The 22107-nt window shown below is 39.0% G+C and overlaps 1 protein-coding gene across 3 annotated transcripts in view; it reads right to left on the minus strand.

Annotated features, from left to right (window-relative positions):
- LOC126248711 (C2 domain-containing protein 5) overlaps nucleotides 1–22107 on the minus strand; it is a 219728-nt gene that overhangs the window by 183556 nt on the left and 14065 nt on the right. For 2 of the 3 annotated variants that reach the window (XM_049950008.1, XM_049950009.1), the window contains exon 2: nucleotides 1625–1708. The exons of the other annotated variant lie outside the window; for it this stretch is intronic. In XM_049950008.1, coding sequence (XP_049805965.1) covers nucleotides 1625–1697 — 73 coding nt within the window. In that variant the 5' untranslated portion in view covers nucleotides 1698–1708. The remainder of the gene's footprint in view (nucleotides 1–1624; nucleotides 1709–22107) is intronic. 3 annotated transcript variants of the gene reach the window in all.

The following is a 22107-nucleotide window of genomic DNA, read 5'->3' on the forward strand; positions in this document are numbered from 1 at the left end:
AATCCAAAACTTGATAAAGCTATTGCACGGGAAACAAACCGTTCCTCTACACACACAATGCCTGCCAACTGTCCCCCACGCCTTTCTTTAACTTTTAGTATAGGTGTGTTCTTTGGGATTCCATACTTTTGAGAAGCCTTCCCGACAGTTCCTAGAACAAAACAGATAATCAAAGTTAGTTACAACTTATCTGTGGGGTAACTTCGAGACAGTCCCAAAGCTGCCCCACGAAAAATCTCATTATTGACAAAAGCAGCCAAACCAGTTACTAATTATAGGATGTTTTATTATATATTCACAGAACTGTTAGCTAAAGCATTTACAATGTGTTATATTTACCTGTCTTTTGTGGTCCAAATGTAGTTCCACTTTTGTATGTGAAAGTTTGCAGCATGCTTATCACTTGTCACCACTGGCACGAATACGAAAATGGCTGCTGCCTAGCACAGGTGGTATGTGGAAATTTTGGAGATGGGCAATAGATGGCAGCAAAGATCAAAGCTAGTAGAGACCTCGGAAGCAACATGGTATCTCACAAGTTGCGGCCTGCATTGAAGGATCGCTGACCTAATATTACCCTACCAGTCCCAAAGTAGTCCCAGTTTATGGTGGTTCCTTTTGACATATCAGGGTTAAAAGTAAACACCTTAGTTCACACACAATGGCAACAGATACATAAAACAACCAGTGACAAAACATTCACAAAGTTTAACATTTGATTGACACATGAAAAGCAACACTGTATTGCAGTCTGTAAACAAGATTTTTCAACAGAGCAGAAGGCTGAAAGAAACAGCTCAAGCAGGATAAACCACATATAACCCCAGGAGGACACACAGATAGCCGGCAGGAAACTGGGAATACTACAGCTTAGTGGCTTATTTATAGCAAAATCATTTGAGGTGGATAACTGCCTCATTTACAGAAACATAGTAGAAAGAAAAGGTCATGGCTTTGTCAATGGAATCATTAGTTTGAAGGAGTTTTTGGAAACTAAAAATCCTTCTATCAGTATGACCAGATTGACATTTGCATCCTTAACTTTCCAAGAGATTTGAACCTCGCATTTGTCAAATGGCAATCTTGTTCCTTAAGCACAGTGTAACCTCTTTCCTTCAAACAGCATTATAAAAATTGGGAATTACTCAAAATCCACAACATTACTCTACGCATAAGGCACAACTGATTAGACTGAAACTACAAAAACTGATCATGAACAAAAATAGGCTGATATGAGCAAAAAACAGGCTGAAGATATGATGAAGTGGATAAAAAATGGCTCATGGAAATGCTGGTCAAAAGATTAATATACTACTAAGGAACACACAAAAAATAAAATAGGCATAATTAACAGAAATGAAAAAGCTAAAAACAGATGACTGAGGACATGAAAACTGTAAAAAAGAAGAGAAAGGAATAATAAGGGTACAGAGAACAAGTGGGATGGGAAAAAGTGTACTTTTTGCTTAATCTAGTGTCAAGAGCCAAGACTGTTACTATCAGAAACACACACATTCATGGCCTAACACTGCTGAAAATCTGTTCCTCATTAACCATAACATATCATGCCCAAAACCTCATTCATCTCCATCTTAATCTATTTCACTCTGGAATGGTAACTTACAATCAGACAAATCAGGATTACAATCACTGGAATGTGGATCACTCCTCTCAACAGTATTTCTGGTTCCAGTCATTTCTCCTTCTCCTGTAAGGGTTCAATACAAATTTGACAGTTATTTCATTTGAGAAACAGCACAATTTTTCAAATCTCTTGCTGGAAAATGGAATCACTATGGCTTTGCAAAAGTAATAATTATACAAGTGTTAACAAAAAAAGGCTCTGACCCCCTCCCCCACCCACTTTTGCACTAGATGTTCATTATTCTCTTTTGGTGTTAACATTATCTCCTACTTATATACATATTTTGAAGCATGTCTTCCCAGCCTACAGCACATGACATAAGTGGGCCATTACTTTTCAGATCATTTAGAATAATCTTAAATTTCTTTAAATATTTCATGACTTCATTTTTAAAGTGAGGTTGAGCACTGTCAGGAACAATGTTATGAGTATGAACATGAAGTACACTCCTGTAAAAAGTACGGAAAATGACTGCATGCAGTAAGTCATCTCCTTACAGTTAGAAAATGTAACCATCACCACTAAACCTGCAAATGAAACAACTTTTGATTATTTCTGGTGTTGAAAACCTGGTAATTTCTACAATTGGCCACCACATTTTCCTTGTAATTGTTATGAATCCCTGTCTCACTACTGTTGGAAATTTATTAAAAAAAAAAAAAAAAAAAAAGGAAAGCAACCACTCGCCTACTGTTTCTATTCGCCTATTTCATGGCAAGCAAATTGGATATAGGATGCACAAAAAGCAGAGGGATGGAGAACTATTGCCAAATGAACAGTATAATAACATTAGCACCTTTGTCTGCATTACATAAAACACTGCTCTTATCAAACATGCAAGGTACAACATTCAACTATTAAGGAAGCTGTAGCAAAAAGTGATTCTCAGATGTTCTTGATGGTTTCTTGTAGAATTTATACAAAAAGGAGTTTCATGGCTTTTAGCTTCTGGCCTAATTTGGGTTAAATGTGAGTATGCGTGTGTACTTGCATTGTGTAAAAATTTAAACTATGTTATCTTGACCTCTTCCATCAAATGCACTTTTGTAACTAACCTGTAATGACAACTGAAAATCTGTACAAAACTAGGATTCAAACCTATATTTCCTGCATATTGCAAGTGAATGCCTTATTTCCTAGGCTATCTGAGCATACCTCCAGGCCTGAATTTAACTTCAGTTTTGTGATTTCTCATAGTTGGCTTCACTTAGGAAATTCTGCCCCGTATTAAAGCTAACCGATTGATAGTTGAGTTCCTCCCATGTCAAATTTTCTCTCCTCTATAGCCTAAGCATTGAGGGAGCGCCCATACTGCTAGCTGCACTATATTGTAAGATAAAAAATACAATTTGACAAAACTCAAAGACAAAACCATCAACCCGCTTGCGTCATGAAGCATGTACCTTTCAGGAGGTGGACAAAATAACATGAAAACAACCACAAGACAGGGCAGGAACCAGCAATATCTAAACAACCTGAACACTACTGAGTTTTGAAGAATGTAAATTCTGTATTCTTGTCAATGGGACTTCGTGCCATTCCTCGCAGAGGAAACTTCTGGAGAGATTCTAGCAAAGAGCCATTGGTACCTATATCTTTTTCAAACAATATCACAATAACTGAATAATGTTCAGATAAAGTGACTGTGGAGGTCCTGGAAGCCCACTGTTTTATTCTCACAACCATCAAATCAATCTTGAACATGTGGAACTGTAGGAATGGTGCATAATCACTCAGGGACATATAAGCTCACCAGACAAAATATTCGTTACCCACTTAGAAAAGCTTACTGGTCATCTGGAATTCTGAAGACAGTTGTGACCCTCCACTGCTGGCATAAGACATGGCACTGAAATGCCATGTAGTGCCAGCAAGTTGTATGGTATCAACACAGTAACATGGGTCGACAGGGAAACATAACAGAATGGCAGAAAGGAGCTATCAGGCTCGGACGTGTTCTTGACCATACAGGGAATGAAATTATCCAACTTGTTTACATGAAAACATAATCAGACCAATGCATCTGCAAGGAATGCTGTACCACTCACAGTCACATAATACGGTGTATGAGCAGTGGTCAAAAATGATCCTAATTGGCAGGGTCTGGATATGATTACCACACCTGTTTCAATGATAAGTGGTTTCAAATCTAATTGGAGTTACTGCTGTCTGTGAATGCAGGTCCATCTCACATAGTTTCCAATCAAACATTGTGAAGTGAGTGGTATACAATTGCCATTTGGAGACAGTGACTTTGCAAAACGCCAGTGCTCTCTGCGGCATTTAAAGTTGCAAGTTTTCGATGGCCCAAATAAAACAGAAACTGGCAGTAGCTGACTGTAGACATGTAGTGTGATTTGACAAATTGCAGTTTTGACTCCTTTCAAATGGTGCATGACATAGAGTGCACTGATGCCAAATGAGGTGTTTAACACACAAGGTGTGGTGGGTGTAGTTCATATGTAAGTGATTGCTGGAAACAAGGTATGCAACAATGAATCACCATGATATGAAAAAAATCATACAGCTTAACAATTACCTTTTCTTTCAGAGCAACTAAAACCATTATAATACAGGGTGAGTCAGTATTACCTGACATTTCTGGCTTTCCCCTCCCCTACAACAGCGCCTTAGTTATAATGGAGAGGTGGACTGTGCAACACTGTGCATTCATCAAACCAACATTCTTTAAAAATGCAAGAATTCAGTATCTGTGACCACCACTCAGTGAACATCCATACCCAATTCAACATTGCACATAATGGTGCAATACCGTTCTGTTATGGTTTAAGAACTTTTGTGAGACAGTGAAAAAAAAAAACTGGGAGGCAGTGCAATGATGACAATATCACTTGAAAATGTTGACATTGTGCACCATGCAATTCAACAGGGCCCCAATCGACTTGCAATATGACATGCACAGTCTCTTGGGTTATCGAAGTCGTCCGTTTGACGCATTTTACACTATCTAAATTTTCATCCCTACAAAATTGTGAGTTGAAGCCTCCAGATTTTGTGAGGAGATGTTTTGCTCAAGTAACGGAAGATAGGCTGGTGGAAGAACCTGGGATTGTGATTTTAATGTCATATGAGGCTAATTTATACTAAAAGGCATTGCTAATAAGCAAAATTGTCATGATTGGTCTCTAAACAACCCTCAGCAACTCCAACAGCACCCACTGCATTGTAAACCAGTTGCAGTGTTTGCTAGATTAGGGAACTTTGGTGTCATGGGAAATTATTTCTTTGACGAAAAGGGAAAGCCATCACCATGAAATCAGAGTGTTATTTGACCATCTTGTGTGAACTTCTCGTCTCGAAACTTCATTGCCATGGAATGAATTGTCGAATTGTTTGGTTGCAGAAAAACTGTATGACAGCTCACACTTCCAATGTGTGTATGTCCGAAGTCAGAAAGTTGTTTCTGCAGAAAGTGATATCCAATAGAGGAGGTGTTGACTAGTCACCGTGTTCTACAGACCTTACTTCACGTGACTTTTTCTAGGGGGGCTTCTTCAGTAACAAAGCGTACATTAGTAAGCCATGTACCATGCTTCAATTAAAGAATACCACTGAGCAAATGATTCATGCTATACCCTGTAACATATTGGAGAGAGTGATGACAAACTTAGTGCAGGGGGTTGACAAGTATGTCGAAAAAAAGGGCCAGTACTTGAAAGACATTATCTTCCACAAGTAATTAATTTCTGTCAAAATTAACACATAATATGTAAACCGTTATTCACTGTGTACCTTTTGAAATAAAATAAGTTGCTATGGGTTAAAATTTCATTCTGTACTATAAATTCAAAAACCATCAAACAGTACTGACTCACCCTGCATTATGCAAACCATTACAAAAATCTCAACCTTGTTCTCACACACACACACACACACACACACACACACACACACACACACACACACACACACACACACACACATCCTATGTGTATAGAAAGTTGGGACCAATATTTTTCCCTTATTGTAAGTCTGTAAAGTCCAGCATGACAGAAGATCAACACATCACAATGATCATAAAAATACAGGCAATAGAACATTCTCGGCGAAACACAAGGACACTTCACAACAAATGTTTCATCCTGCAATGGGGTGTATACTGTTGTAGACTGTGACAAATTAAAATTCTTCAGAACTGGGACTCAAGCCAGCACTGTTTCTTTTATAGACAACATTTTTCCTGACTAACTTATGCAACAATGACTCCTTACCTGACTTTATAAGTTCGGTTCTTCCAGAACAACTATTGTGAAGCGTACGAAAGTAGGGAGAAATATTAGGATAACTGAATCACTGAAGGTAAGTTATCACTGGATATCTCTGTTTACGACAGGATATCTCTGTCAGAAAAAGAACTGCCTGCAAAAGATTAGTTTCACACAGTTTTAATATTTCAGGATGTTTTACAAGAGACATCGTCAGTGTATCATAGAGGAGCCAGTATATAATATCTTCATGTTATTTTGTCCACCCCCCCCCCCCCCCCCCCCGGTCCCCAATGTGTTCTGGAATACTAAAGAACCTTCACTGAGACAGAAAATTGGAAAAATATATTTTCATGAATCAGCTACTATTTAAAAATTGAAGAATGTTTTGCAGCAGTCAGGCAATTTCATTTTATCTTTTCTAGTATTCACTGTAACAGGAACTCAATAAAGTATCCATACTTTAATAAAAACTGCATAAAAACGTTCTTGAAGATCTGTAGAATATCAAACTGTATGTATGATTATGGTTCAAACATTACATCTGATCATACACTCAAATCCTGTTGAGTTCAGTGTTATTAATCGCCCACCTCTGGCTAGGCTTCCTCTGTGAATGCTAGAAATACTCGTATTTGTTTAATTGTAGATGTTCAGCATTAAAGTTCCAATTCAGGAAGTAGGCCTCTAGGCCAGTTCTATGTAGTCCATATCATGTAAATTATAGTAAGTACTGAAAAAGTAGTAGGCCCTATGGCGCGAGCCCATTGCTGAATGGACAACACAGGACAGCACCTACACAACAGAGAAGCACATTAAAATTTCACACACATCCAACACAGGAGTTTAATTGAAGAACCTCTTGACTAATGACCACTCACCTTAACAAGTATCGCTACTTTTACTGGTAGCAAGAAAAATGTAACATAAGTATCCTATTTCATGTTATACCAAATATTTTCCATTCTGTTTTTCTAAGTTTTACATATTACTGGGAAGTAGAGTAAGACATACCAAAACAATATGAGTCAAGAAGACTAACTTCCACAGTTAATCCATTCCATTTCAGTGTTTACCTGACTGCAGGGCAGTAGTTTGCATAGTTCGGTAGCTTACTGTTTATTTATCAATGAAGAATTAGCTGATGGTGTTGCTGATCATATAAAGGTCACCAGGACTTAAAGGCCAATTCGGCAAAGGGCGTCACCTTTGACCCGCGACATGATGATGCAGTAGGATGTGACATCATATACGAACAGTCTACCGCATTTACCCGATTATAAGACGAGGTTTTTTTCCCAATTCGTCATTCAAGAAATATAGCGTCGTCTTACATTCGCAGATTAAACTATTGCTGCTGAAGTTAACATTTTTACGTCGTTTAATGGAGTATATATTAGTCGTCATATATTAAGCGTGCAGATGAAGCTTTGGCTATTGAAGTAATGTATAGATTTATATTTAAGAATTCGAAATGGTTGGGTTGGGCTGGGCAAGGGGGCTAATTGAGATCATGTGTTGATTTATTTTTAAGAATTCGAAAGTGCTGAGATGGGCTGGGGACATGGCATTCGCCTTCCTGCACCCTCAAGTTTCCCAATACGCCGAAGGGCTCGATACAGGATCGACGTTGCTCGAACAATCACGTGACATTTCACTCGCGCGGCACTACTGCAAGGGATACGCGAGAAATTAAAACTAGACACTTTAACAATCTATTGCTCTACTTAAATTTTGATAATTCTGTGAAACACGGGAGGAAAGAGCACCAAATTCAATCAGCTTACAAACTCTTGTTGTATCTGAAAACGTTTACAATAAAAGTTCTCATCATGTATGGATACCGTTACAAACATTATGTTGCTTTTTAGTTGAAGGTAACATTCAGCAGCGAAAACGTCGTCCTTCAAAAAAACATTGCTTCTTTCTCAAACCAGATCAATATTTTATTTGCTTACGAGAGGACTGTAATGATTTACTAACTGGATTGTATTGTTCGCGTATTAGAATACCAGGTGAAAACGTTACCAGCTTTTAATCAGTCTTAAAACATGATGCTGACATTCAGATGAAACAAAGTGGAAAATTTATCAAGAATGAAATATCTAACAAACGAAGTAAACTGACTCATTGTTGTAGCGATAATAAATTACAGTGGTAAGACTCGTAGTCGGTGATAATACCAACAGACGTCAGTAGATGGCGGGACGAGCTCAAGTACGTGAATTGGACTGAATCGTGGTTGCTATCTTTTATTTACGTATTAGTTGCTGTTGTTACATATGACCTGCACTCTAGAATATATTGCAATCCGTCTTTCCCACCTGCTGAAGCTTAGCACTACGGAAGGGTTAGAGAGGGTACAGTGATACCAGTTTGGTTGAGAACTATGAAAGCGGGGAGGGGAGTCGAGAGCGGGCAGCAAATTACGTCGTAATTCCAACCATAGGAATGTATACCGCGTACTTTGGCTTTTCAAAAACAAGTACCTCGTTCAAACTACAGTTTGCTTAAACCTGTTTGTAGTTGGAATTCAACTGACTTTAAAATTGGGCGAATATTCAACGAGAGTATTCATTTCTGCAGGTGACGGTAAGAGTCCAGTTGGGGGTCAGTGGCGTACATATGTATTTCGTGTTACCTACAATGTTCTTGACGCTCCATGTGACGTATGACGGGAACGAAAGGGGGTGTGTCAACTGCCGGTTCTACGCAGCCAATGAGGGCGGTGGGCAGAAGATATGTTTATAAGCAAGAGATTGTAGGATTCTCACGCCAATATCGAAGCGAAATCCGATATGTATTTAGATAAAAAAAAGCTGTGTTCTCAGCTGTGCAAGGATGGATGATGGAAGTGATTAAAAACAGTGATACCACAGATGACAGGGTTAGTAAGCGAAAAATGTAGAAACGGAAACGGTCTGCAAATTAATGTAAACCATTTCTTTTCATTAATTTTATGTCTCCTTGTAATATCACAATGTAGGCAATCAATAAATGGCATAAATTTAGAATAGATATAACATTAACTTTTTACGCGGATACTTCATGCCAGTAAAACAGTTTGTAATTCTGATTAGTGAGAATATGTTAAAAATAATTTTTTTGCAAGAGGTCTTTTGGAAAAAAGGGGTTCGTCTTATTATCAGGGTTGCCGTATACTCGGCTAAATACTATATTTCAAAGTTGGCATGTGACAAGAGGGCATTTTGAAGCAAGTGTGTTGCTCAAGGTGGCACTCACACAATATAAATTTTGATGTCCGTAAAATTACTGAAGGCGGTATTATTTATAAAATATCATTGGACGTGAAACTTAACAGCTGCACACAGATAGAGGAAGTGTGTAACAGGCTGAGTATCATAACTTTTCTTTGGAAGTATGGTGTAGTGGCAGAAATGTTAATATAAAATTGGCTAACGTGGCTCCCTCCAATAGTTGTGAAGGTGTTATGTGGTGCTGTTGCAAGAACAATTTGTGGTAATTGATATGGTGGGGAACTTTGTTTTAAACATCTATACACGTGATCCACAATATCGTTAACTTCAATTATTATTTTTGGTATTGCTCATATATGTGGTTTTGTGGCCACAAGACAGGCATCAGTGATCACTCAGTTATTGACTGGTTCTATATAGGAGAGTGGGACAGTTTGGTTTTTTGACAGGGGGAAGGGATAAGCTGGGATGTTTGTTTGGAGCAAAGTAGGTATTTCATTTGGTTGTATTACTTTTTGTGTTCTTTGGTTTCTATATTGAATGCTGTTTTACTTCTTGTTTTTGTTATTGGATAGGTTAGTAACATGTGTTCACTCAGTTTTGGGTTTTTATAATGCCTGTACTGATATCTGTTATTAGGTCCCATGGGTTACATTTTAGCTTGATAAGTAATCTGAAGCTAATGATACCATTGTGTGTTTATATTGACATGATATTTGGTGTCTTTGTGAACATTGATTTTGCAAAAGGGCGGTAGCAATTTTGACTTTCTCTTTAGCTATGTATGTTAAGAACACAAAATTATACCAGTCTTAAGTCATAAGTGACTTGTTATTTTTTGGATATAGTTGTTTCATGTCTGGTTGGTACTGAATTTAATCTTAGTTATCACACAGTAGTGGAACCCTTCTAGATAATGCATTCATTCAACAAGCAGAAGTTAGAGAGACACATGCCTCTCTGGTGTTAAATGGATTGTCAGATCATGATGCACAATTAGCCACCTTATATAAATTAGCTACATGCACAGTTCTGAAACAGTCTAAGAAACCAGTGAGGCTGATTAATGACAGTACTACTGAAGATTCTAAAGAAGCTTAAAAAAGGTTGACTACGATGAAGTTTACAGTGAGCCTCATGTTAACCCTTAATTCTGCACATTTCTTAATGAGTCTGTATCCATTTTTGAAATTAGTTTTCCTAAAAATATAATTAACTGTAATAATGACAAGTCATTAAAGAAACACTGGATCACTATATATCAGAGTCTCCTCACAATGAAAAAAAGAGCTTGTACAAAATAACCAGACCATGTAAAGGCCCAGAAAACTTTCTTATTACAAAAGGTACTGTAACATATTACAAAAAGTTGTAACAAAATCCAGGAGTATGCACATTTTGTCTAAAACAACAGATCAAATAATAAAATAAAATCAATATCGAATATTGTTAAAAAGAGAACAGGAAAGAAGCATTAGGAGATGACATCATAATGGTAAACACAATGGGGGCTTGTGGAAGACAGTTAATTCGTTACAGACATTTTTAATAATTAATTTTTTTAAATAGGAGAGGAAATTGGCAAAAACAGTTCAGAAGAGAAAGCAAAGCAGTGCACCGAAGAAGCAACACAGAGAACATTGAGTGAATTAAGAATGGATTTCACATCCCCATTTGAAATAAGGAAGAGCATAATGACTGAAAAAAGTAAAAGTTCATATGGGGTGGATAATATCTCCAATAAGACACTAAAATGTTGTATATTATGTGCTGCTCTTAGTCACTTATGTAATGCATCACTAACTCAGGGTGTTTTCCCAGAAAGTTTGAGATGTGTCATTGTTAGGCCTCTCTATAAAAAGGGTGACTTTACAGACATCAAGAACTACCATCTGATGTCACTCTTTACACCATTTTCCCAAATTTTTTGAGAAGATAATGTACTCCAGAGTTGTCACCCGCCTGTGTAGTAATGGGATACTTAGCCAATCACAGTTTGGATTTCAAAAGCACCATTCTACTGAGTCAGCTATTTATGCATTTACTGAGTACATAATAACACTTTTAATTGATAAAATATAACCAACTGGGATCTTACATAACAAACTGAAGGCATTTGATTGTGACAGTCACAATATTCTATTAGAGAAGTTAAGTTTTATAGAGTGTGTAGTTCAGCAAATGCCTGGTTTAGTTCTTATTTACGAAACACAATGCAGAAAGTTACTTTAAGCTGCTCGAGTAATAGTAATACGAAGAGGGATGTCACATTGGCTGCATGGGGAGAAATTACAATGTGAATCCCTTAGGGTTCAATCACTGGCCCATGACTGCTGTTGCTTTATTTTAATTATCTACCATTTCATTTTAATCAAGAGACAGAATTAGTTCTGTTTCCTGATCATACAAGCATTTTTGTGAAGTTGAATGAAGAAGCATCAACAGAGGAATGCGTAAATGATTTTTTTGTGGAAGTTACTGAAAGGGTTTGTAAAAATGGGCCACCTTAAAACTTTGGAAAAACACAGTTCATTCAGCTTTGCACTGTTAAAAATATCCCACCTACTATGAACCTTTTTCTTGTATTCATATTGGGTCTACAGTCAGAACATCTCATCATCTCTAAACAATATTTCGGTGATCTACCTGGCCGCCATCTTCAGGTGAGTAGGCAGTCGCACTATTCCACTGAAACTTAAATCAAACACGCCGCAGCGGCTCTTTTATACACTGACCATTGGTCCACCACATGTGCGTGAAGTTAACTGCCCTCTAGCAATAGGCACAACAGCGCACTGGTGGTGAAAGCTCACAGAAATGATAAATCGACACTACTGACAGTTTTTGAAGACCGAGACAAGGACCATTGTTTCTTAATGTCAAACAGAACAGGGTTCCAACACTTACTTAAAGGATACCCCTTATCTCTGTTTATAATATCATCAGATAGCTGGATTTCAATGGCTACTTTCACTACACAGTCCCAATTCTGCGACATAGTGGCAACCACTTGTGTCTCATCATACAACATTTTATTTCCTTCCATAAGACAATGTTCTGCCACCGCAGATTTTTCTGGCTGAAATAAATGCGTGTGGTGATGACTCTCCACGCAACAGTCCTGATATGTACGAATTGTTTGTCCAATATAGAGTTTCCTGCAATGGTAGGAAATCATATAGACTCTGGGCTTTCTCAAACCTAAATCACCTTCACTGTTAGCTGGTAGGCAGAATACACTTTTAATATTAAATTTCTTTAAAATGCTACCAATTTTTGAAGATATGCTCCCCGCAAAAGGTAGGAATGCCACTGATGTGCTTGTATCTTCTGTTGGTTCCCGTGAAGGTCCAATCTGTAGAGCATGACAGATCTGATTGTCAGTATAACTATTCTTCTTGAACACAGCTTTCTGCATTTCTGCATCTGAGATGGCATAAGCTCTTTTTACCAATGTATGTAGGACCCATTGCATTGGTACAATGGATGACAACTTGATGCATGAAGATATCAGTCCATATGCGTGGGCTTCCCTATAAACACTATGTCCTAATGTCCCATCATCCCTCCTGTAGACCAGGACATCTAAAAACGGAAGTTTTCCCCATTTATTTCAGCCAGAAAAATCTGCAGTGGCAGAACACTGTCTTACAGAAGGACATAAAATGTTGTACGATAAGACACAAGTGGTTATCCCCGTGTTGCGGTATTGGGACTGTGTAGTGAAAGAAATCACTGAAATCCAGCTATTTGACAGTATTATAAACAGAGATAAGGGGTATCCTTTAAGTAAGTGTTGGAACCCTGTTCTGTTTGACATTAAGAAACAACGGTCCTTGACTTGGTCTTCAAAAACTGTCAATAGTGTTTGATATCGATTTATCATTTCCGCGAGCTTTCACCACCGGTGCAATGTTGTGCCTGTCGCTAGAGGGCAGTTATTTTTGCGCACATCCAGTGGACCCACGGTTGGCGTATAAAGGCGCCTTGCGGCGTGTTTGATTTCAGTTCCGGCGAGATAGTGTGATGGCCTACTCACCTGAAGATGGTGGCCAGGTGGACCGCTGAAATATTGTGTCCAGATGACGAGATGTTACGGCTGGAGACCCGATATGAATACAATGAATTATTACACTGGGACAGTTTACGGAGCCACATACTATGAACCTAGTACACCAACGAGAAACAGGGCAGAAAATTGTAAGTTCTTAGGTGTATATATCAATGAAAACAACTGGAAAAACTATGTAAAATCTGCTAAAACACTAAGGTTCAGGTACTTTTGCCATATGGATAATTGCCAACTTTGGGGATGTAGAAATCAGTAAGTTAACACATTTTGCATATTGTCATTCACTGATGTCTCTTGGGATAATATTCTGCAGGAGCTCCTTGCTTACACATTGCACAAAAGAAAGTAATTTGAATTATCTGTGAAGTTCACACACACACACACACACGTTTTACAGATACATCTTTAAGCACCTGGAGATATTAAACACACCCTCACAGTAGATTTATTCACTTAAGATATGTATTATCAACAATCCCTCCAAGTCTGAGAGAAACAGAGATACTCGCAAGTACACCACTAGAAGGTGTTTCACAACAATGTTTCACAAGTGTTCAAATCTGGTAACAGAATTTAATTGTCAGGAATACTTTTTGTACAATGTGTGTATATTTGTATATATACACAGTTCATGGCAAACACAGGGCCTTTAAGGAGAGATATGTGTATGTTGCCGCATCCAGTAGTGATTGAACATGACAATTTCTTGTTCAACAGCAGATGGAAAGTGACACAGACGTCAGTGGATCATTCCCCACCACACATCTGTAGTCGGGTCCACCTGCAATCGCTCATTACCTCGAAGGGCGTCAGCCGGCCGCTGACTCAGCAGTAAAGCTTCATGCATCTCATTGGCAGGTGAGCAATGTTACAACAGTGGTGTTAGCCATGATTAGTCTCAATCTTAACAAGTGTGTGTCTACCATATTTCCGAGCAGGTATTTTTAAATTTCCAGAAAATGTCACATTGTTGTAGATGTCGATGTAAGCCAGACAACGTCTGTTACATTTTTGGGAAATTCATCTTTGCCTGAAAGAAGGAGACAATTTCGGCATTCATAAAGAAAGCGTATAGGCATTACTCTGGAATAGAGGTAGGAGACCAAGATAAGGAATGGGCACAACATTTCTGTTATGCTACATGTTACTGAAAACTTACTCAATGGTGGAAATATAGACAGAGCGTGGCATTGTTTGCTGTGCCCCTGGTATGGAGGGAGCCACAGGACCACATTACTGATTGTTATTTCTCTCTAACAAAAATTCAAGGTTTAAATAACAAAAAATCAAAGAGGCACATTGTTTATCCAGATCCACCTTCATCAAGAATTCCAGTGCAGCATTCCAACAGCCTTCCAGTACCTTCAAGAGCTCCAGATCAAATTCAGAGCAACAGTAAAGTAACTAGTATTGACAAAATCACATATAATGCAACAGATGATCCTCCATATCACTACACACGTGAGTGATCAAGATATTTACTAACACAAGCAGATTTATATGATTTAGTGTGTGAACTAGGACTAAGTAAACAAAAGGCACAATTGCTTGGTTCAAGATAACAAGAGTACAATCTACTCCACTAAAGTACTAAAATCATTGATTTTAGGAACAGAGAACATATCTTTATTTCTTATTTTGCAACTGATGAAGCACTGATGATCTGCAATGATGTTGCTGGGCTGATGAAAGTTCTGAACTTCACCTACAGTTCACAGGAGTGGAGACTTTTCATAGATGTCCCCAGAAACATATCTCAAGGGTGTTTTGCTACACAGCTGAAATAAAATGCCCTTTGTTTCAGTTGCTTACATCAGCTTGTCTAACGAGAATTAGGATCTCTTACAGAGGATGCTGAATTTGTTACAATATAATGAATACAAATGGAAAATGTGTGCAGATTTCAGAGTAACTGCTATGATATTGGGAACGCAACAAGGCTATACGAAGTATGCATGTTTTCTTTGCAATGGAATAGTCATGACAGAAATTCCCACTAAATGAAAAACAAATGGCATAAGCACAGCTGGAAAGTGGGTGAAAAGAATGTGCAATATGAAAATCTGGTAGCTCCTGAAGGTATACTACTTCCACTGCTTCATATAAAACTTGGCCTAATGAAACAATTAGTCAAGGTCATGGATCCAACAGGCAGTGGATTCACACATCCAGCTTACAAATTCCCCAATCTTTCAGCTGCAAAAATAAATGAAGGTGTGACTGTGGGCCAACAAACCAAGGAACTGCAGAAAGATGAAAATTCTGAAGCACGTTTAACTGCCAAACAAAGAGAGCATGGAAGTGTTTCAGGATGGAACCAGAAAATTTCCTCAGAAGAAGAAGAAGAAGAAGAAGAAGAAGATGATGATGATGATGATGATGATGATGATGATGATGATGAGCTACCACTACAAAGCAATGGTGAATTATGTGACCAAAGCTTATCAAGCTCCAGGTACCTTCTATGTTAGTAGATTATTACTGGAATGTAATTTGAGAGAAGCATCATTCTCAATAAAAGACAAAAAAGTGACTTGCATTACTATATGGTAGCTCATTTTTCTGTAATTCCTAAAGTGAAATAAATGCTACAAAGTGAATACACTAAGAGTACATGTTAAATCCCATACTCCCTTAATGTGATGAATTTAATAAGACCATAAAAAACTGATTTGTTTTTTGAATTTCAGCTAATGTGTCCTGCACTATATCAGAATAACAAAGAAAAATTAATTCATGATTGCTCATTAACTACCCCTGACAGAAAAACTTAAAACAGGTTTGAATTCAGCTCTCAAAGTAAAACTAGGCACACAATGTATTTTCTGAGAAACAGGAAAAAAAGATTTTTTGATGAACAGTGTAAACTAAATTTGGCACAGAAAGGGGTGAAATATGGAGCTATAATAATCTTAACAATCTACCCATGGAAATGAAATGTCTGATAGATAGCAGACAGTTTTCAATGTAGATTGAAAATGTTTCTTCTTGACATTCCTTCTAAACCATAGAGGATTTACTGAGAAGAATTAATTTATCTTAAAAAACTGTAAATAGTTATTATGTAGTCATACACATATTTTTTATTTAATTTTTGTAGTTGTATATAAGTGTTCTCTGTTTGTTCTGTTGAGATGTTCCACACCATAATGCTTATTAGAATTTGATCTATGGAACAAGGAACTAACTATGAGTTAAGTGCAAATAAAAATACCAGTCTTACATCATAAATGGTGTTTTATGTTTTGGATATCATTGTTTCCTGGTTGGTGGGTTATGTGGAGCTCATTTTAGCTAGATAGGTTAAGTAAATTTATCGATACTAACACCTGTACCCGCCATGCCCATCTGCATAACACTGCAGTATCACTGTTAGTTAGTACTACAGATTTCGGCTTGGCTATGTGGGTTAACTTCGGACAATGCTTGAAAATTTGTGGCATTTTTTTGGAACATTTATGTAATGTGAGAGTAATGGATTTTGTTTGATTTTTGTGTATGAGGCAGGGGTTAGTCCATGTCAGCTTTTAACCCTCAAATTTCAGCAGGTGTCCTATTAGTGATTTTTGGATTGTTTCGAATATCTTCTTTGTGATGAATTGGCTGCTGTACCTTTATTATGGTTGCACAAATGATGTCATGGGTGTCATATTGGATTTAAATGTGTTACTCTGTCTGCCATTTTGACAATATCATGAGTCTAACCTGATGTCCAGTTCAGATGCTTTAGTATGTTGGTTATCTTGCTTTGTGTTCATATTTTGTACTTTATATGACAGTAGCATAGTTTTGTAATGCTTGCAACACTATAATTGTGTACTTTGATCATCATAGTGTGTAAGCCATTACTTGCATTTGAGAATCTGCCTGACTGCAGAGCAGTTGTGATCAGTGCATTTAGCTTTAGTGGAGAACGTTTGGGGCATTTTAATTAGTGCCAGAAGGAAAGCAGGGATTCCTACAGTGCAATTTTTTGCAGCAGGGAGGACAGGGAGTGCATTTGTTGTGTGTGTACGTATGAGCAGTTGGCTGTGGTCCATGTAGAGCTGAAAGCACTGTTGGTGACGATTACTCGGCTCTGGCCAGCTAACTTCCCACCTGGAACACAACAGCTGTCACACGTTTCACCCACGAGTTCAGCTGCTGAGGTACCTCCAGTGAAGGAGTTATGTTTTCTCTGTACTCATCTCAGGACAAGCGGCACACTGTGGTCAGTTCGTTTCACTCTATGCAGTGGGTGAATGTCAAGACTGGGCATCTTACAGCTCTTGCCTGATACCACACCTACAGAGCAGCAAGTTAAGTTTTCCTGTCTTTTCCTCTTAGCATATTTATTAAATTTTGTGCATGTTTTTCTGTTTAAGAAGTTTAACCTCTCATTTTTGTAAGTGTAAATTCATTCGGTCTGTGGCACAGTAGTAGTTCATTTGTTTTGTTTTGAAGACAAGCGTCCACTCATTTAGTAAGCCAGTCAGTGAGCCTCCACTTACATTTACAGAGTGCCAAGTTAAGTGTTTATCTTTTACTGTCTTTTCCTCATAGTACAGGGTGATTCAAAAAGAATACCACAACTTTAAAAATGTGTATTTAATCAAAGAAACATAATATAACCTTCTGTTATACATCATTACAAAGAGTATTTAAAAAGTTTTTTTTTCACTCAAAAACAAGTTCAGAGATGTTCAATGTGGCCCCCTCCAGACACACGAGCAATATCAACCCGATACTCCAACTCATTCCACATTCTCTGTAGCATATCAGGCGTAACAGTTTGGATAGCTGCTGTTATTTCTCATTTCAAATCATCAATGGTGGCTGGGAGAGGTGGCCGAAACACCATATCCTTAACATACCCCCATAAGAAAAAATCGCAGGGGGTAAGATCAGGGCTTCTTGGGGGCCAGTGATGAAGTGCTCTGTCACGGGCTGCCTGGCGGCCGACCCATCGCCTCGGGTAGTTGGCGTTCAGGTAGTTACGGACAGATACACTAAGTGCCAATGTGGTGGCGCTCCATCCTGCTAAAATATGAATTGTTGTGCTTCTTGTTCGAGCTGAGGGAACAGCCAATTCTCTAACATCTCCAGACACTGTAGTCCAGTTACAGTAGCACCTTCGAAGAAAAAGGGACCAAAAACTTTATTGGCTGAAATGGCACAGAAAACGTTCACCTTAGGCGAGTCACGTTCATACTGAGTTGTTTCCCGCGAATTCTCAGTGCCCCATATACAGAAATTGTGACGGTTGACTTTCCCGTTAGTGTGGAAAGTTGCTTCATCACTAAACACAATCTTTGAAACGAAAGATTCATCTGTTTCCATTTGAGCAAGGATAAAATCACAGAAATCGATTCTTTTAATCTTATCAGCTGCAGACAGTGCTTGAACCAATTTCAGACGATAAGGTTTCATAACTAACCTTTTTCGTAGGACTCTCCATACAGTTGATTGTGGAATTTGCAGCTCTCTGCTAGCTCTGCGAGTCGATTTTCCTGGGCTGCGAACAAATGCTTGCTGGATGCGTGCTACATTTTCATCACTCGTTCTCGGCCGTCCAGAACTTTTCCCTTTGCACAAACACCCATTCTCTGTAAACTGTTTATACCAACGTTTAATACACCACCTATCAGGAGGTTTAACACCATACTTCGTTCGAAATGCACGCTGAACAACTGTCGTCGATTCACTTCTGCCGCACTCAGTAACACAAAAAGCTTTCTGTTGAGCGGTCGCCATCTTAGCATCAACTGACGCTGACGCCTAGTCAACAGCGCCTCAAGCGAACAAATGTACAACTAAATGAAACTTTATAGCTCCCTTAATTCGCCGACAGATAGTGCTTAGCTCTGCCTTTTGTCGTTGCAGAGTTTTAAATTCCTAAAGTTGTGGTATTCTTTTTGAATCGCCCTGTATATTTCTAAAATTTCTTACCTGTTTCCATACTATGAGACGTAAGCTTGCATTTTGTAAGCGTAAATTCGGGCATCCTGTTGCACAGTTTTCATTTCTTCTGAACAGCCAGCTACATAGCTCACACTGAGGCATCAGTGTCCATTGATGACACATCACATCAGTAGGGTAGCAAGTTACATATCTAGAATCTGTCTGCTTTTATAGTTTACTCCTTCAGTTAGTCCTGCTAGGAGGGTAGGATATGTGCATGCTGTGTGCGGACACACAAGGAGCTAGCCCCAGTTTGCGAACAGCTGAATGCACTTTTGGCTACAATCAGTCACATCGGGATGTAGCAGTGCAGAGAATCTGGCATGTCGCATAAGACACCTTAGGTGTCACTTGTTTCATTCATGGGCTCTGCTACTGAGGCACCTCCTAGTGTAGCTGTCACAGGCAAACCACCCTTAGAGCAGAGTGAGTGGCAGGTGGTAATGCTTTCGCATCCCTCGAGTGGAGGGCCTATGTGGAGACTGGTCCTCTGGCCTCACCCATTCACACTGTGAGTGGACAGGTGGCCACTCCTTCAGCAGGGTCCAAGCAGGCACATGGGGTGGAGGGGTTTACTAATTATTGGGAGCTTCAACATTAGGCGCATTATGGAGCCCCTTAGGCAGATCACATTCAAGGCTGGAAAGAACACCAGTGTGCACTCAGTATGTCTGCCACGGGGCCTCATCTGAGATGTGGAGCGAGCCTTGGCTGCGGCTATCGTGTGTGCAAGGTGCAGTTGTCTGCAAGTTGTGGCTCACATCAGCACCAATGACATCTGTCACATGGGTTCCGAGGCCATACTCAGTTCATACAGGCAGGTGGCAGAAATGGTGAAGGCTGCTGGTCTCATGCATGGGGTGCAAGCAGAGCTTGCAATTTGTAGCATTGTAGCCATAGTTGATCAGGGTCCTTTGGTTTGAAGGTAGCAGAGTACTTGTGGAGTGCACATGAGGTGTTTTAGGCTGGTCGGTAGTTTGAGGTATCCAAATGAATGCTCACCATTTAAATTAACACTTACCATTTAAATGAACACTCACCATTTGATATACAGAAAGGGAAGCCAGACAATGTTCAGAGTAAAGACATTTCAACTGTCAAAATTTTATCTGTAAACTGTCAAAGTTCTCATGCTCAAATTATTTGCAGGACTGAGAGCTGGCTGAAACCTGAAATGGAAAGCTCTGAGATATTTAGCAAGTCATGGAATGAATATGAGAAAGACAGATTACAGGACATAGGAGGAGGAGTGTTCACTGCAGTAGTGCATAAATACCCAGATCATGGATTGCTAGTTGGAGGTAACTTTAACCTACTGATTATAGACTGAACTTTAACCTACCTGATTATAGACTGGGATGTCTTGGGTTCACTGCAAGGGGTACAGACAGACAGTCGTTCGAAGTGCTTTTGAATACATTTTCTGAAAACTGTCTTGAGCAGCTAATTTGGCAACCCACATGCAATGGAAATATCTAAGAACTTGTAGCTACAAATAGGCCAGACCTTATCAACAATGTCAGTATAGACACGGGGATTAGCGATCATGAGGTCATTACAGCAGCTATTGTTACGAAAGTTAATAAATCAGTTAAGAAGGCTAGGAGAGTGTTTCTGCTAGAAGCTGAAGATAAGCAGTTGTCAGCATCTCCCTTAGAAAGTGAATTGGCATCACCTAGTTCACATAAGATGGACACAGGGGAATTATGGGAAAAGTTTAAGAAGTTTGTGAATCATAGTCTGGAGAATTATGTGCCTAGTAAGTGGATTTAGGGTGGAAGAGATCACCATGGTTTAATAATGAGATTCAAAAACAGCTGAGGAAGCAGAGGCTGTTGCACTCTTGTTTCAAAGGGAACACACGAATGATGACATGACAGGCAAAGGATTGTACAGATTTGTGCATCAGTGAAAAGATTGGTGCACAAAGCATTCAACTACTACCACTGCCATACCTTAGCAAATGATCTGGCAGAGAAACCAAGAAAATTCTAGTCCTACGTATAATCACTGAGTGGATCTAAGGCTTCCATCTAGTCACTTGTTGACCAGTCTGGTGTGACGGTTGGAGATAGCAAAACAAAAGCCAAAGTTTTAAATTTCACATTCAAGAAATCGTTCATGCAGGAGAGTCATACAAACATATTGTTGTTTGATGGTCGAACAGACTCCTGTATGGAGGACAAAGTAATATGCATCCTGGCATAAAGAAACAATTGAAGGAGTTGAAAACAAATAAATCACCAGGTCCCGATGGAATCCCAGCTCAGTTCCCCCGAGAGTACTCTAAAGCATTAGCCCATTATTCAACTTATATTTATCACAAATCTCTCGCCCAGCAGAATGTCCCAAGTGATCGGAAAAATGCGCAGGTGGCTGCTCTGTGTAAGGGCAAAAGAACGGACCCACAAACTCGCAGACCAATATCCTAACATCGGTTTGCCACAGAATCCTCGGACATATTGTAAGTGCAAATATAATAAATTTTCTTGACACTGAGAAGCTTATGTCAATGAATTAGCATGGTTTTAGAAAGCAGCACTCATGTGAAACTCAGCTTGTCCTTTTCTCACAGGATATACTCAAACTATGGATGAAGGGCAACAGGCAGATCCCATATTTCTAGATTTCGGGAAAATGTTCGACTTGGTGCCCTCTTGCTGCCTGTTAAAGACGGTACGAGCATATGGAATAGGTTCACAGATATGCGAGCAGCTAGAAGACTTCTTAAGTTATAGAACCCAGTATTTTGTCATCGATGGTGAGTGCCCTTCAAAGGCAATGCTATCATCAGGAGTGCCCCAGGGAAGTGTGATAGGACTGCTATTATCCCCAGTATACATAAATGATTTGATTGACAGGATGGACAGCAATCTGCAGTTGTTTGCTAATGATACTGTGGTGTATGGTAAGGTGCTGAAGTTGAGTGACTGTAGGAGGATACAAGATGACATAAACAAAATTTCTAGTTGGCGTGATGAATGGCAGCTAGCACTAAATGTAGAA

Source organism: Schistocerca nitens, chromosome 3, assembly GCF_023898315.1.
Source record: "Schistocerca nitens isolate TAMUIC-IGC-003100 chromosome 3, iqSchNite1.1, whole genome shotgun sequence".
In the NCBI taxonomy this organism is placed as follows: Eukaryota; Metazoa; Arthropoda; class Insecta; order Orthoptera; family Acrididae; genus Schistocerca; species Schistocerca nitens.